Here is a 17,603-nt window from a genome sequence, read left to right on the forward strand (position 1 = left end):
TTTGTCCGTCAGTGAGACAGCAGCCCCCAGATGGGCTTGCAGTCAGGCCGTGGGGCTGAAGACAGGCTGTGACTCACCAGCCGCCCCTTCACCCAGTGAGACAGACAGAGTGGTCACCGCAGGGTTCCGAGTCCCCGGCGAGAACCTGCTCAAGGTAGGACCAGTTTGGGCACTGTCCCGGCCTGCCCACCCAGGGTCTGACCAGGTCTCTCATCCTTCTCTCTCCACACAGGATGAGAACATCATGAGCTCCATGCAGCTATTTGAGAACGTCATCTAGGACATGTCGGTGGGGAGGGGTACTTGAGTGGCCATTGCCACCTCTGCCCCCAAAGAAACCTCAATCCTGCCAGGAGCAGCCTCCATAAGAAACTTTTTTCTAATATATTTGAAAAAGTGAACAGTTTGCTCTGGACACACACATACACACACACACACACACACAGCCCATTCCTCTGGGCTGGTGGGGGGTGGGCAGAGGTCAGGGAGGGGCTGAGTCTGGCTGGGAGCTGGATCCAGGTGATGAGAACCACATACCCCGGCCAGTCCCTGTCCCAGGCCAGCGGGGTGGGGCTGCCTCTGGACTGGGTACTGAAAGAGCAGTGTGTGCAGGCTGCTGGCCATGGGGTGCTGCCAGGGAAGTGCTCAAGATCCCCGACAGAGGAGGCTCCAGTCTCCAAAGGCCCTTCTGGTGTGAGCCCCCTCACCCCTCCCTCCTACCACCCTTCTTTCCCACCATACATGGGCCAGGCTCCGGGGGCTACTCTGGCCTTCCTGTCCCCCGGCCACTCCCTGCCCACTGACTACACTCCCAGAATGCCTGTCCCCACAGGACGCTTGAGGGGGCAGCAGGATCAAGGGAGGGGGGATTAGGAAAGCGGTGGTGATGGAGACAGCCTGCTGTTTCCTCGAAACGCTTCCCTGGGGTCCCAGATGCCTGCCACTCCACTGAGCTGGGCAAGCTCCAGTGATAAGGGGCCCATGGACTCTCTTCTGTCCGTCCTGGGAAGGGGGATATTCAAGCTCGGGGGTTGGGCTTCTCGGTGGAGAATCGGAGGGGAACTGTCTGCCGAGTCCACTGAAATGGAAGAAGCTTTCCTTTGCCCCAGTCCTAGCTCAGTCGGAATGAAGTGGGTAGGGCTGCCCATTCGCCTGAAGCACTAGAGTGTTCAACCCCAAGGTCTTAATAGGTCCTGAGAAGAGGTCACAAAGATCAGGGACTGGGAGCCAAGGAGCCCAGGTGGCAGAACAGGCCTGAGAAGGGGCTTCTCCTTCCTTTCCTGTCAGCCTCTGTCTCCCTTGGCCCCCAGCTTGGATGAGCGTCCCCACTACCACTTCCTGGTTAGGGTCCTGAAGCAGTGTGGCCACGCCTCCATACACAGGCTCACGCAGCCCCCTACAAAAAGCACAAGCACCCAGAGTGGCTCAGGTTGCAGCCCACAAGGGGAGCCAGGGACACTCTGCTTTTCCAAGATCAGGCCCTGCTAGTGAGCTGAGGCCTGGGCTGCAGTGGCCCCAGTACAGGCAGCCCTGGGGAAGAAGCATGGGGGTCAGTTCTGTGCCTCAGAGCAGTGGGGGCTCAAAGCCCATCCCCAGCCCAGCCCACCAACATTCAAAAGCACAAACCCCAGGGACTCTCCTTGACTGGGTTCTGCTCTGGGGATGGAGGCTGATGTCAGCCTGAAGACAGAGCCAGGAATGATGGCTGAGGGGCCTGAGGCTGAATCGTAGGCCAACGGAAACCTGCAGGAGAGAGAGATTAGCTGCTCCCACCTGTCCAGGGCTCCCCAAGAAGGCACCCAGTTCCAGGTAGCATGGGCCTTTCCGAGGAACATTCCCATACAATACATTCCACCGGCTGCCATCCCGTCTCTGCTCAGGCCTGGCCCTAGGGTGAGCAGGGCCCTCAAAGGAAAGGTGGGATGGTGGAGGCTGTGGAGACTGGCCTGATTTGGCCGCGGGCACCCCTTGGCACCCACACACAGGTGGTCCTCTCCCTTGGAGTTGCACTGACACCCCGTCTCCGGTTTGACTGGGGTGTCTTTCTTCCCTCCTCCAGGAGGGCATCAGCTTTCCCTGGCTCAGGGATCTTCTCCCTCTCCATCCACCGCCAGCCCAGCCCTCCCAGCCGGTGTAGCTGTGCTTCTAAGGGGCCGTAGGAAAGGGTCACCACCATGCCCCTGCCCCTCTTGGCCTTGGGCCAGACTGGCTGCACATCCAACCAGGAGGGGTCTGTCTCCCACGCTGGGATGCGGACTGGCCGCATGTCTGCATGGCAGAAGTGTCTCCCTTGGGCGCAGCCTGGGAGGGTGGTTCCTGTTCTCAGCGCCCACAAATATTCAGTCCTGTATATTTTAATAAAATAAACTTGACAAAGAAGAGGGACTCTTGTTGGCTTTATCCCAACTCTGAATTGCAGTACAGCCCTTCCCATCCCTGCTGCTATTAGCCATGGCTCCTGCCCAGTGCTGTGCTGGTAAATGTCTTTTGCATTCCCCGAATTGTAGCATTTGCCAATTTCCACGCTCGCTGGATTTCAGGCTCTCACTGTGGTATCACTGAAGGCGGAGTCGGGAAGAAAGAGAGGCCCACAGTTGGGAAGCCTTTACGAGAAGCTCCAGTCCTGCAACCTATGCAGAGCCAGTGGGGCAGGGTGACTTCTTGAGGTGCTACTTGTATTTCATTCCCAGACCATTTTTCTTTTCCAGTTCCAGGAAGTCATTTCTGCTGTGTCCCCTTGGCTGGAGGGTGCAGGTCACAGGGCAGAAGTAGAATCTATCTGAAGGCATCTTCCTTTCCTGGTTTTATTTTCAAAAGTGTAAACTCTGGATTATGCCAGGGGAGGGGCAAGAAGTGAGAACCTGACAGGGAAGAGATGAAGGGGTTTCCCCCACTCAAGGATGGGGAGGAAGGAGGTTCTGGGGTCGTCTGCTTCAAGGACCAGACCCCAGGCCACGTGACATCACCTCCACAGTGAGCACAGACCCACGCCTCCATGAGTCACCAGGTTTGGCCGGTGGGCATCTCAACAATAGTTGGGAGGAGAGACGACAGGAGCCCACTTTTACCATCACACACACCAAAGGCTCCACTCCGCCTGAGCTCCAGGGCCTTGGCACAATCCAGGTAAGGAAGCCCTGACCTTGCTGTCTAGGATGGGATGTCCTGCATTTGCCGTGGGCTGACCTCCATGCTGAGCACGTTCACTCTGGTCACAGCCTAAAGAGCACAGGTGGGGAAGCTGGGCTAAAAGATGTTAGGTCCTCCCAGCTGTTAAAAATGGGGCCAAGAAGTGGCTCTAAGCTGGGTGTAAGCACTGAATCACCTACTTCGTGACGGGCTACAGAGCTCAGAGTCAGGAAAGTCCACCATCCATCCATGTAGCCATCCTTTCATCCATCCATCATCCATTCATCCATGTATCTATCCACGCATCCATCCATCCATTTCTACATCTGTTTTCCACTCATTGACTCAGTACCTTCCTCACCTGGACACCCAGGGCAGAGATGGTGACCAGGCTATGCCCCCTGTGTGGCTGGGTGGCAGTGAGGGGTTCAGAAGGAGCCCTGAGTTCAGGGACAGGAGACCTTAGTCGTGACCTGGGCCTGAACTTGGGACAAGTCCCATTCTCTCTCTCTCTCTCTCTTTCTGTCTCTCTGGGTCTTGACGTAGAAGACAAGGAGGGAACACTTTCCAACTCATTTTAAAGACTGGTATTACCAGGATTTTTAAAAAATCAATCATAGACAGGATAAGAAAAAAAATTAGAGGACATTCTCAACTATGAAACAAAGATGTAAGAAATAAGAATATCAGTAAACTCCTTTCAACAATGTTATATTAGATGTACATGATATATGCAATATATCATGACAGATAGGGGTTTACCCCCCAGAAGTGCAAGGTTTAACATTTAAAAATATAGGCTTTTCAGTTTCCAATAACATGGAGTATCTGGGTATCTGGATTATTCCTTCCACCTAAAGCAACTAAAAATCTAGAATAAAAGAATTTGTTAGAAGCATCATTGAACTGCCCAAATGGTAAAGCGTTCTTGGACCAGGAACTGAGTGGATGTGGAAATTCAAGATGTAAGCAGAGCCCTGAAAGGATTTTTTTGAAACAGGTGAGATTGGCTGTGCTTCGGTTTCACATCTTGCCAAAGCCCAAGGAATAGGAGATAAAGCCCAGGATCCACCCAGGTGAGGAGTCTATCAAGAAATCCTTCCTCCCTAAAACTGGAGCACCAGTTACGCCCTTGGAGATAATGAAGGTGAAATAGAAGAAAACCCAGCCGTTCCCACATTCTCCCAGGAGACTGCAAGAAAAGTTGACTACCTCAAGCCCTCGGTAAAACAGTAGGAAAATTCACCCCTAAAATTAGGAATCATGAGCTAAACCCCATGTGAATTTGCAGCCCAAATTCACACAGAAAATATGATTGGGAATTTAATTTGTAGTGATCCTTGTACAGTTAAGGAAAAGGAACAGATTTCAGTCAACAATGACTAAGTATTCAAAGAAACAAGGCACCGTAATTGATATTTAGCAGAAACAACAGGTTGCATCAACAGACCCAGAGGGCTTCAGATAATGGAATTACCAGACACAACTATAAAATGACTCTATTTAATATGTTTATAGAAATAAAAAGCAGGGGCACCTGGTGGCTCAGTCGGTTAAGCCTCCGACCGGCTCAGGTCAGTATCTCACGGCTTGTGAGTTTGAGCCCCACGTCGGGCTCTGTGCTGATAGCTCAGAGCCTGGTGCCTGCTTTCAATTCTGTGTCTCCCTTTCTCTGCTCCTTCCACACTCATGTTCTGTTTCTCTGTCTCTCAAAAATAAATAAACATTAAAAAAAATTTTTTTAAAGAAATAAAAGGCATACTTGAAAAGACATATAGAAAATACACTATACTGAATGCCTAAGCATATGTGAAAAAAGAATCAAGTAAAACTTCTGGGAAAAAAAAAAAAAAAAATATATATATATATATATATATATATATATATATATATATCACATTTAAAACTCAAGGAATGGGTTTAACAGTAAATCAGACCCAGCTGACAAAAGAATCAGTGACTTGGAATTCTAAATCTAAAGAAATTATTCAAATTGTAACTCAGAGAAATGAAGAAATAGAAACTACGATACAGGTAAATAAACAGAAAATAGAGTGAGAAAATAAACCTTAAATCTCAATGGGGTCCCTAAAGAAAAAAATGGAAACAGCCGGGAAGTTCTAGACTTGACCAACACTGTTTTAGTCATGGTTCTTCTGGCGGAAGAGGATTGGCTCACACGACCATGGGGACTGGCAAGTCTGAAATATGCAGGGCAGGGTGGCAGGCTGGAAACTCAGGCAAGAATTGAAGTCCAGAGTTTGCAATCTTGAGTCCAAGATTCATAGGGCAGGCCAGCAGGGCAGAACCTGGGGCAAAATTTCTGTGCTAGTCTTGAGGTAGATTCCTTCTTCTTCCAGGAAACCTAAGTTTTGGCTCCTAACGCCTTCAACTGACTGAACAGGCCCACCCACATTCTGGTGGGTAACCTGCTTTACTTAAAGTCTCCTGATTGTAAACAGCGAGCGCATCACAAGATACCTTCACAGAGACATTTAGATTAGCGTTAGGCCCCATAGCTTAGCCAAGTTGACACAGAAGATTAACCATTACAGAAACAAATACACTGATTTAAGAAATTCAAACAAGTCCCAAGCAGGCTAAATGAAGGAAACTGTCACCTAAGACATATGATAGTGAAACTGCAGAACACCAAAGACAAAGATCACCGAGCCAGACAGACAGGAAAGAGCGACAGACTGACAAATGACATCTCATCCGTAACGATGATGCTAAAAGACAGTGGAATATCTTCAATGTGTTCAAAATAACTGCCCACCTGGAATTTTAGACTGGGCAACATAAAAATGTTTTCAGACAAACACAACTTTGCCATCAACAGACACTTGAGAAAATCCTGAGAGATTTACTTCACCTCCCCCAGCTACAAAGTCCGCGGTACGAAAGCATGAAGAGCACAGACAGCAGTAAATATTCAGCCCGGTTCCCCGTTCCGGGCACTGCCTCTGTGAAACTTCCCTGGTGCGTGCAGTGTCCTCCTGCTACCAAGCCTCTTTCCCCACACTCTCACGGGCCCCAGGGGCACCAATTGGTCTGAAGACCACCCTTCCTGCAGGATGTGGCCTTTCACATACTAAGCCATCAGCAGCTTATGGATTAGCTGCCCTGGGAAAGGTGTCAGGGCTGGTCCAGTCAGCTGTGTGGGCCAGGATGAAGTGACTGGCCACCCAGTAATCAGAAGTCCGGACTAGAAGGGCTGCCCAAGGTGGAGGGGGTGGTAGGGATTGAGGGAGGCTTCTTATCTAAATCTCCTCCTCCCCTCCACCCTGCCCCAAGATAGAGAAGATACCTCTAAGGCCCTGTGACATTTAGGGCACAGGGCCCGTGCTTCAGTTCCGGAGCTTTCGGTTTCATCCCAAGCACATCAGTTTACCTTGCTGATCCTCCGTTTCCACGCTGTAAATGAACAGAAAAACAATCCTCTGATGGAATTGTTACAATGATTAAATATCAATATTTACTAGCCTCTTGATAAATATGCACATCTTTTCTTCTTACCCCACAGAAGTTTTCATGTATTTTTTTTCCCCTTCTATATAAGGGTGACTCATACCAGTAAGTCACCAGAGAAAGGACAGATGTTTCAAAAGGAGTTTCCAGGTATTGGAATGAATTGGAAATAAATCAATCTGTTATGGTTCCCAGTTTCCCTGGAAACCCCAAAGCCTATTTGGGGACCAGTTGGCTAACGGGGAGCAATCTGTACCAGTGAGGCCATATTGGGTAACCCATAGTCCACATGCCCCACCCTTCTGCCACCACTCACTTCGTGGCCAGGTTGACCGATCTCGCTCGCTCTCCCTCTCCTCTCTCTCTCTCTCTTCCTCTCGAGAGACAGGATACATGGCCCCAGACACGAGACATGGCCCAGAGCAAGTGCAGAAGTTCCTGTGGCCTGGCTTGTCTCATTCCCTCACACGGCCTATCCAAGAGGCTTCTTCTTTGGTGCCTTTCCTGCAAGGAATAGGAAAAGTGAGGCCCAGAGACATTGGGTAAGGTGCCCGTACCCTTCCCTATCGTGTTCTGCTCCAGACTTTCCAAAGCAATGGCCAGTCTACCATTTAGAAGATGAATGGCTTCTCTTTTCCTCCCCACGTGGAGGTTTCATTGGAGACACCGTTCGCTTGTGGTTACAAGTACTGTGCTTCCCCGTTGACCACCAGGGGGCGACTGCGCTGCAACCGGGCCTCCTCACCGATTTCCCTGCCCTCCACAGGCTCCGGAGGAAACTACGGGAGGGAAGCTGCTAGTCATTTCTTTCACAGCCCAAAGATATTTTCGTATTTCTGCCTCATTCTGCACATGGTTTCCCCCCAGAAAACTCAATTGATCAAGTAACAGTTCCACAAAAGTCTACCAAGCTGGGTGCTGGGAGAGAAGATACACTTGTCAGTCCCTATTTGATTAACTAGGACACACATAAGCACTCATCAGACTGCATAACTGTTACCACACTGAGCAGATTTCATTCCAGCCCATGGCAAGTAAGTTAACGTTTGGATTCCCCACTTAGGTTTACCCACTAGGCTTTTGAAAATCCTGAAGAAAGCTTGAAAACCTCAATGACACCCTGTAGGGTCTAAAAAGCCAGACAGGAGACAGTAGTTTGTCGCAGAAACATCTGGGCTGTCAGAGACCCTACGGGAAAGAGTCATGTGTAGAGCACGCATCAAACAGCTGAGGGTGTGATCCCGACAGAACCAAACTTTGAAACAACCACACCGTCCCGTAAAACACTTGTGGGGACGGAGATTTTTTTTGCAATCTCTCAGCACTCTCCGGTCTCTAACCTTTGCTCGGTGCCCTGGAGCCTCAGCAACAGCCAAGGTCACAAGCGGTCTGTTCATGAGCTTCTAATCATTATGTGTCTACTCGGGGTGGTTTTCTGCCTCCTCCTCCACGCCAGGCAGTGACACTCCACTCATCCTCGTCCCCGCCCCTGCCAAGTTCCAAATTCCTGGGTCTATGCTAAGGGAGGCATCATTCTACCTTTATTAGATACCTTCTCATACACTATGTGTGGGCTGCAATGTGAGACCACGGGGATAAACCACTGTCTCTGCCTTTGGGAAATTCAAGTCCGGGGACCCAGAAGGCAAAATGTCCACGGGAGTGATTCGGACCATGACAGAAGTTACCACGAGGCACATGCCGGGGTGGGGGACAAAGCTCATTGGGAAAGACTGCCAGAGGACCTGGACGTCCCACAGAACTGTGAGTAAAACAAGAGGAAGCAGGCTCAAAGTGAGGAACTGAGGGGCCCGCCTCAGTATAAGTATTTGTGATGTCCGTTTTAGAGTGGCTGGGAGCCTTTTTTCCCTTGTCCATCCTGCCTTCCCCTGACACATTCCAGAGGGGAGCTGTGCTGCAGTCAGTAAGGCTTTGAGAGCTAGTTGTGAGGCTCTCCTCGAGCCAGGTTCTGTCATCCTGGACATGGTTCGTTGTTCTTTTCACTGGTCCATTAACCTTCTGCATCCCAGACAAGCTTCCAAGGCCATGGACACTGTTGGCGGCCCAAAGCCGGTGCTAAGCCCCCTCTCCCTGCCCCCCTTACCCACTCACATGAACCCTAGCCCTTCAGGTTAGGGGAATGCCAGAGGCAAGCTATCTGTGGTTTCACATGAGCCAGCTCTAATCACATGGACTTTGTCTGAACTAGCTTGTTATAAAGAGAATGTGCAGAATCTAGCTGCCTGCAAAGTGAGGTCTGCAGGGTTCAGAGATTAGAGAAGAGGGCGGGGTATAGGTAGGGTCAGTCTGCACAGGGAATGGTGCCTATAGGCCAGAACCAGAGACAATGTGGCCCAGACTAAACCTTTCCCTAAGCAGGGCCAAGATGAGGGATCTGTAAGAAACACTCTATCCATCATACCCACCACACCCCTCTTGAAGGGGAAGATACAGGTTTAATTAGACCCTGGCCAGAGCTGAGAGGTCCCAGAGAAGGGACAATGTAACAAGAGTCCAACCCACAAACTTCCCTCCGACATCTGTCCCGACTGCTGAGGGCCATCAGTCTTAGAACAGGGCTCCCTAACAACTGCTGTGTACTTTTTTGTTTTGTCTATTCCTCCACTAGGAAACCCCAGCTTCCCTCTAACTCATATATCTTTGCTTTCACACCTCGATCTGGACGCAGGGCTCCCTCTGTTCAGGTCTCTTAGCTGGCTTTGAACATTACCGAACCTTCCTTTAAATGCAGTATCTAAGTCTACCCCATCCCTTTGCCTGAGATGGCCCCTCCATTCGCTTGGCAACAAACGGCTGTCAGGAACTTCGCTCTCACTGAGGTCCCTGGGCACCATGGGAACGAAAGACACCAGTCTTCCGCTTCCCCGCATCCTCCCCCTGCTCCTGGCGGTAGCCTCCCAATCTCGCCTGCGGAGCCCTCCTCCATGCTCCATTGGTGAAGCCCTGGCGGCCATACTACCTCTAAACCCAGATGAAGCTAATCGCGGCAACGCCTTTCCCCGTCAGTGATTGGTTGGGGGGCGGGCACCTGACCCGATTACAGCCAATGAGGCCCAGGGAGACATATGCTGGGCATGCTGGGAAAAGGCGCTGCTGCCCTGCTCCCAGACACTGGGTCGTGTGAGTCCTGGAGTTGTTGCTGCAGCTTCGTACCTGCAGGGAGCCGCGGGAATGAAGCCGGTGCAGAAGATGGCCTGACTGAGGCATGGAGAGACAGAAAGCAAGGTCCGGGGAAGGCAAGTGGGGGAGGGGAAGCTCTTGAGCTCAAAATCAAACTGCACCTTAAGCAAGCCCCCTCCCACTCTCTAGACTCTTCACTTATGAGCCACTGGTTAATAGGATTCCCCTCTCCACCCCCACCGCCATAAGCCAGTTAGACCTGGGTTGACTGGCACTTTTCCTGAAAAATTCTCAACTGCTGTGGCCCCGCATGTCAGGCTCAGCTGTGGGGTGGTGAACATGCGTTCCAGACTCCAGCGGGCCCTGAAGGAAGGGGGCGGGGCGGTCAGGGGCCAGAGTGCCCAGTGCTGTCTCTTCTGCCAGATTGTGGGCGTCTTGCAAGTGGGAGCCATGGTGGTCCCTCCAGGGGCCAGGACTGGCACTGTGGCTGGCACATTGGGGAAGGGAGTGGTCAGTAATGCTGCTGAACCGAAGGTTATAGGGAAGGAGGCCATGGCAGACAGCCCAGGGTGGGGCCAGGTGTCAGGGCCCTGAGCCTAATGGGTCATGGGACCCGCTTTTCCGCAGCACCAGGGTCAGAGTCTTTTTTGAAACATCTTTTGAAACATTTCCTCTGGCCTGCACTGTAGAGCACAGTCTGAGCACTCACCCCCAGCCCAGCCCCTCTTTTTTCTACTTTCCTGAGCAATTCTGGTTGTGTCCTGACCCAGGAGCACAGCAAATGAAGCCAGGCAATGGTTTTTCCCAGTTTTGAAAAATTACCAAATACAGTAAAACATCCAGAAACTAAAAATAAAGCCCCAAAGAGCAGGCCATCAGTCAGTCCCCCACAGCCAACTGCCAGCCCAACCAGTATTGTGAAATCCTCAAGTTCCCTGCTTTGTTGACGAACTTCCCCAGCCCTGAGTGGAACTTTGTCCTGGGCAGAACGAATGGAGCCCAAAGGGAGGTGGCCCTGGTCTCTGACTTGTGTCCCCCCACCCCAGGCCATATCCCCTGTGTCTGTGGGACAGGCATCGAGACTCTCCAGCCCCCATCCATCCCAGCCCATTACTTCACTATTCATCCATTCATTCATTGGAAAAAACAACAACAACCTTTGTACACCCAGCACTCTGGGGGAGTCTGAGGATAAAATCACAGAATATTTGCAGACCTCTCCCTGGTGGAGCCTATAATTTCTTGAAGACAAGACGTTGATAAAGTCTTCACTGAAAAGATAAATCACTCAAAAGGGTGTAAATTTACAACCAGTGCCACAGCCACAAAGGTGAGGTCTGAGAACCTTTGGACAGGCCACGTGACCTCAGGAGGCTTCCTGAGGGAAGTGGCATTTGAGCTAAACCTGAAGCATGAGCGGGAGGGAGCCAGGTAAGGGGTTGTGGCACAGGAGGGAGACAGCACTGCCCAGAACTGGGCTAGAGAGACGGGACTTGGAGCCCGGAATCCTGAGCGCAGATGGAGGTGAAATGGGGAGGTGCTCTGAAGGCTTGGGCCTCAGCCTGAGGGCAGCAGGAAGGCACTGATAAGTGTATTATTGTCAAATCATCGTTCTGAAGATGCCCCTCTGGCTGAAACATGGACTCCAAATCGGAGGGGCCAGAGAAGATGCAGGGAAACCAGAGAGGATGCTGTTGGGGTCAGCTACGACAGCATAGCAGTCATTGATTATTATTACATCTCAGAGTGATGTTTGTTCAAGATCTCTCATGCACTTGCAATTAGACAGTGGCTGGGGTAGGAGTCATCTGATAATAGAAACTTATGGCAGATAGGGACACTATATGGAGCTTCTGGAAAGCACTGATAAGAGAATCATCACAGTTCAGATTCTAGGACTGTAGAGCATGTCTATACCCTCTTCTCAAATATCTACTCTGACTTTGAAAAACAGCTCTGGCTTGCTGTTGGGTTTTATGTCCCACCATGGGCTATTAGGTGGCCATGCAGTCTGAGCTGCCCAAAAAAATCTGGGTGTTGTTGGATCCCTCAGTTATAAGGTTGGGCATGTGCAGCATCAGTCTGTCATCAAATGGAAATGGTAGCTAAGAGTCCGAGCTCAGGCAGGTGTGGAAGATACAACTAAGTTGAATACGCAGGTGACTCAGATTATTTTCACACCAATTCCAGTCGCATTGCCTCCTCTCTCTCTCTCAACCCACAGGCAAGGCTTCCTGGGATGATCTTTAGGATATGTTTACAGAAAATGAAAAAATTCTGGGGCACCTGGGTGGCTCAGTTGGTTGAGCGTCCAACTTTGGCTTAGGTCTGTGGGTTCGAGCCCCGTGTCAGGCTCTGTGCTGACAGCTCAGAGCCTGGAGTTGCTTCAAATTCTGTGTCTCCCTCTCTCTCTGCCCCTCCCCTGCTCGTACTCTGTCTCTCTCTTTCTCTCAAAAATAAACACTAAAAAAATAAAAATAAAATATTCAAGCATGCTCTACAGATGGGTTTGCATGAAATGACGCTGATAATTCCCCAAAGTTACAAGGCAGCATGGCCATCTCATTCAGGGATGAAGGTCAATGGTAAAGAAAAATTTCCCATGTGGCTAGAACTTTGGGCAATGTGTTTGATTTTCTGGAGTGAGAGATGGCCAGAAGTATGAATCTACTGGTTATTGGTTCATGATCTGTTAATGGTTTGGCTTTATGGTCAAGCACTTGGAAGGAACAGGAATGAAAGATTGGTGTAATAGGGTTCTCCAAAGAATAGAACCTAGGTAGATAGATAGATAGATAGATAGATAGATAGATAGATAGATATTTTAAGGAATTGCTTATGTGATTGTGGAGGCTTTGTGTGTCCAAAATCTAATGGGATAGGCCAGCAGTTTGGAGATTCTGGAAAGAGCTGCAGTTTGAATTGAAAAGCCATCTGCTGGAAAAATTCTTTCTTGCTTGGCGTAGGGTGGGTAGGTGTCAGTCTTTGTTCTGTTAAGGCCTTCAATGGATTGGACATGGCACATGCACATTATGAAAGCAATATGCTTTACTCAAATTCCACTGATATAAATGCTAATTTTATGAAACCAATATTTCACTGTATGTTAACTAAAATTTAAATTAAAAAAATATATCTTGCTGAAAAAAAATGTTAATTTTGGGGCACTTGGGTGGCTCAGTTGGTTAAGCATCCAACTCTTGATTTCAGCTCAGGTCATGAAATGAGAGGTCATGATCTCACAGTTCATCAGATTGAGCCCCGTGTAGGGCTCCAAGCACAAAGCCTGCTTGGGATTCTCTGTCTCTCTGTCTCTCTGTCTCTCTGTCTCTCTCTCTCTCTCTCTCTCTGCCCTCTCCCCACTCATGCCCTCTCTCTCTCAAAATAAATAAACATTTTTAAAAATGTTAATTTCATCCAAAGAACACTCTCACAGAAACATACAGAATAATGTTTGACCAAATTTCTGGGCACCGTGGCCAAGCCAAACTGACACATAAAATTACCATCCCAATTGATGACAGGTAAGTCTGGAGAAGAGTTATGGGGATGGACCTCTCTGAAAGGATATAGACTATGAAGATATTAGTGTACATGTGAATGCCCACCAAAAGGCATCCATTGCAAAGGAGCACAACAATAGGTGGGAAACATGGATACTTACTAACATACTCTGGATGTTAGTTAGCCTCTCTCCCCACCCTAGTGCTTGCTCAATGGGCCCATGAACAGGATGGCAGGAATAGGGTCCATGCATGGTCTCAGCAATGTGCACTTACCCTTACCAAGACTGACCTAACGCTATTGCTAGGTGCCCAGTCTGCCAACAGCAGAGACCAATGTTAATCCTTGATATGGCACCACTCCTTGTGGGTACCAGCTAGCTACCTAGTGGCAAGTAGATTACTTTGGACCTCCTGCATCACAGAAGGCACAGAGATTTGCCCTCACAAGACACGTATTAGTAGTAAAGTTTAATGAAAAATACAGCAATAGTAAAGGTTAATGAAAAACTACAGAAACCAAAAAAGGCAGGACCATTGAGGGCTCAAACATTTTGGGAATGAGAGTTTAAGTCACTCCTCTAGGTGTGAACCCCGAGCAGTTAAGGTTCTCCTTGAGGGCAGGGGAAATACAGAGGGTGCAGTGAGAGAAGAAAGCTATCAGTATCGGTTACAGCCTTGTGACAAATTACAGAAAGGAGAACTGTAGTAGTTTGGCTGCTTTTTTATTTGTTTTCATTGATTTTTTAATCATTTTAATTTTTTTTCATCATAAGTGTAGTTTTTAATCTTCATCCTCTATTCCTCCCATCCCCTCATCCACCTCCCCTTTGGTAACCATAAGTTTGTTCTTTATAATTAAGAATCTGTTTGTTGGTTTGTTGCTCTCTTTTGTTTTTCTTTTGTTCATTTGTTTGTTTTATTTAATCCTATATATGAATGAGATCGTATGATATTTGTCTTTCTCTGACTGATTGCTGACTAACTCTATCCATGTTGTTGCAAATAGCAAGATTTCATTTTTTCTTATGGCTGAATAATATTTCATCATGTATATACTACATCTTCTCTATCTTTTCATCTGTCAATGGACACTTGGGCTGTTTCCATAGTTTGGCTATTGTAAATAATGTGGTAAACATAGGGATGCATATATCCCTTTGAATTAGTGTTTCTGTATTTTTTGGATAAATACTCAATAGTGTGATTACTGGATCATAGGGTAGTTCTATTTTTAATTTTTGGGGGGGAACCTCCATACTGTTTTCCATAATGGCTGCACCAGTTTGCATTCCCACCAACAATTCATGAAGGTTCTTTTTTCTCCATATACTCACCAACACTTGTTATTTCTTGTGTTTTTTATTTTAACCGTTCTGAAAGGTGTGAGGTGATATAGCTCATTGTGGTTTTGGTTTGCATTTCCCTCATGATGAGTGATGTTAAACATCTTTTGATGTGTCCACTGGCCATCTGTATGTCTTCTTTGGAGAAATGTCTGTTCATGTCTTCTGCCCATTTTTTAATTGGATTATTTGTTTTTTGGGTACTGAGTTATATCAGTTCTTTGTATATTTTGGATATTAACCCTTTATCAGATATGTCATTTGTAAATGTCTTCTCTCATTCACTATGTTGCCTTTTAGTTTTGTTGATTGTTTCCTTTGTTGTGCAGAAACTTTTTATTTTGATGTAGTCCCCGTAGTTTATATTTGCCTTTGTTTCCTTTGCCTCAGGAGACATACGTAAAAAAAATGTTGCAGAGCATCTGGGTGGCTCAGTCAGCTAAGCATCCAACTTTAGCTCAGGTCACGATCTCACAGTTCATGAGTTCGAGCCGGTGTGTCAGTCTCTGTGCTGACATCTCAGAGCCTGGAGCCTGCTTCACATTCTGTGCCTCCCTCTCTCTGCTTCTCCCCAACTCACACTCTGTCTCTCTTCCTCTCAAAAATAAACATAAAAAAAAATTGTTTTTAAGTGTTGCTATGGCTCATGTCAAGAGACATTACCGCCTATCCTCTCTTCTAGGATTTTTATGGCTTCAGGTCTCACATTTAGGTCTTTAATCCATTTTGAGTTTACTTTTGTGGATGGTAAAAGAGTGGTCAGTTTCATTCTTTTGCATTGAAGAGACTGTTTTTCCCCATTGTATATTCATCCCTCCTTTGTCAAAGATTAATTGGCCATAAAACTGTGGGTTTGTTTCTGGGTTTTCTGTTCCATTCCCATTGATCCATGGATCTGTTTTTGTGCCAGTACCATACTGTTTTGATTACTACAGCTTTGTAATATAACTTGAAATCTGGAATTATGACACCTCTAGTTTTGTTTTTCTTTTTCAAAATTGCTTTGGCTATTCAAGATCTTTTGTGGTTCCATACAAATTTTAGGATTGTTTGTTATAATTCTGTGAAAAGTTTTGCTTATTTTCTATTTGATATGTTTGGATATGCTAACCATTTCTTTCTCCTTCCCAATTTTCCTTTATCCACAAGTTGTCAGAAACTTAGGCAACAGAATATTCTAACAGGGGACTTTTACTAAATTGAGCAATGATTAACATAGTGAGTGATGGGTACCTTGACCCCTGGGGAAAGGATGAGAACTTCTTCACTCCTAAGAAGAGTAACCTCATATTAGATAGAAATCGAGAGTTATTTTGTTGATGTACAGAATTCAAATATGTGTCAGGGGGTACATCTGGAAGCAGAGTAGTCAAAGGGCTGGACTGTGCCAGTTACCTATTTATTGCTTGTCAGTCTAGATTCACCTTTTTTTTTTTTTTTTTTTTTTTTGCCTATTCTGTAAAAATGGATCCAGGCACTTTAAATATTTTCTCCTTGCCAGCTGACACTAAAGCATTGTCTACAGAGGGCACTGGAGAGACATTCTAGGAAGAAAGGATTTTGCTTCCTGTTTTCAGCATTCTCACTAGACCAGCTCCTGCAGACTTCTTCAGCAGCAGGATCCTACAGCATTCCCCACTTCCCCAGTGCCCAGCTCCTGTAGTACCTGGTCCCAGAAGCTCTGGTGGCCAGCAACCTCCCTTGGCACTCCCTTTGTCAGTTGGCTTTGTAACAGAGAGCTTCCAGTAAAATGTTGCCAGTACCCTAAAGCTTGGATTTCAAGTGAGCTCCAGATTTCTAATAGGTTTCACCAGCACAGCTCTAAACATCTCTGCCATCTCCAACAAGGGGAGTGGGGGGAATCCCAGCCTTGGCAGGTTTCTTCCTAGGGTGCTTTCTCGAGTCTTAAGGGTTTGACTTCTTATATCCGTTATTACTTTTATATTTTTTAGAGTCTTACTGGGCAATCCCTCACGACTCCAATCCCCTGTTCTACTTAATACGTCCTATACTAAACTTAAGTCTGATCAAATTCCCGTGTGATTTCTTTCCTGATTGGACCTAGACTGATACGCTGTTGAGAGAGAGAGCCAAGAAGAGGCTGTACCACCTTTTATTGCCTAGCTGTTATAGGCTGAATTGTGTCCCCCCAAAATTCATAGGTTGAAGTCCCAACCCCTAGTACTTCAGAATGTGACTGTATTTGAAGATAAGTCTTTTAAAGAGGTGATTAAGTTAAAATGAGGTTGTTAGGGTGGGCCCTAATCCAGTATGACTGGTGTCCTCATAAAAAGAGGAAATGTAGTCACACAGACACTAGGGGTGCATACACAGAGGGACGACCATGTGAAGAGCCAGCAAGAAGGTGGTCATCTGCAGGCCAATGAGAGAGGCCTCAGAAGAACCCAACCTGCCAACACCTTAATCTCAGATTTCCAGCCTTCAAAACTGAGAAAACGAACGTGTGTTCTTTAAACCACCTGCTGTTATGGCAGCCCAAGCAGAGTAATACACTGACCTTGGCAGTCAGGCAGGATCATCCACTGCACTGTATTTAGTAGAAGTGAGTCACTAAGTTCAGCTCACAGAAAATTAGATGGATGAAAATTAGATACCACTTATGGATGGAAGGAGTGTTAAACAACTTGTGAACATGTTTTAAAATCTGTCAGAAGGGCATAGTAGGAACGCAACCAGGTAGGATATAATAGTGGCTTGACCTGGGATAAGAAGTCTAACAACTCAGATTTGGGAAGGTAATGTTGCTGGGACATGAAGATGAATTGGAAATGAAAGAGTGAGGGAAGGGCAAAGACTGAATTCTGGTTTGGGAGCTGTTCAGCTGGACAGCTTGTCATGACATCCCCTGAAATAGAGAAGAAGACCATGTTTGACGTGGAAAAATCATAAGTTCAGTCTTGGACATGTTGTTTACGGTGCTTTTGAGACATCAAAATGGAGATGTCCAATAGGCAGTTGGATTCATGTGAGACTTATTTCTGTGGTGATAATG

At 47.4% G+C, this 17,603-nt stretch overlaps 1 protein-coding gene and 1 long non-coding RNA gene across 3 annotated transcripts in view; one reads left to right on the forward strand and one right to left on the reverse strand.

Moving 5' to 3' along the window:
* KCNIP3 (potassium voltage-gated channel interacting protein 3) overlaps positions 1-401 on the forward strand; it is an 86,472-nt gene extending 86,071 nt beyond the window's left edge. For both annotated transcript variants that reach the window (XM_015537627.2, XM_042982052.1), the window contains one exon: positions 233-401. In XM_015537627.2, coding sequence (XP_015393113.2) covers positions 233-280 — 48 coding nt within the window. In that variant the 3' untranslated portion in view covers positions 281-401. The remainder of the gene's footprint in view (positions 1-232) is intronic.
* A 1,982-nt stretch (positions 402-2,383) lies between these two features.
* On the reverse strand, positions 2,384-9,566 carry LOC122237388. Its single transcript, XR_006215903.1, has 4 exons — positions 9,274-9,566; positions 6,917-7,104; positions 6,440-6,546; positions 2,384-3,219 (listed from the first exon to the last, which is right to left on the reverse strand). It is a non-coding gene; the product is annotated as an uncharacterized LOC122237388 (long non-coding RNA).
* Positions 9,567-17,603: the final 8,037 nt, after the last annotated feature.

The sequence above is a fragment of the Panthera tigris genome, chromosome A3, assembly GCF_018350195.1.
Source record: "Panthera tigris isolate Pti1 chromosome A3, P.tigris_Pti1_mat1.1, whole genome shotgun sequence".
In the NCBI taxonomy this organism is placed as follows: Eukaryota; Metazoa; Chordata; class Mammalia; order Carnivora; family Felidae; genus Panthera; species Panthera tigris.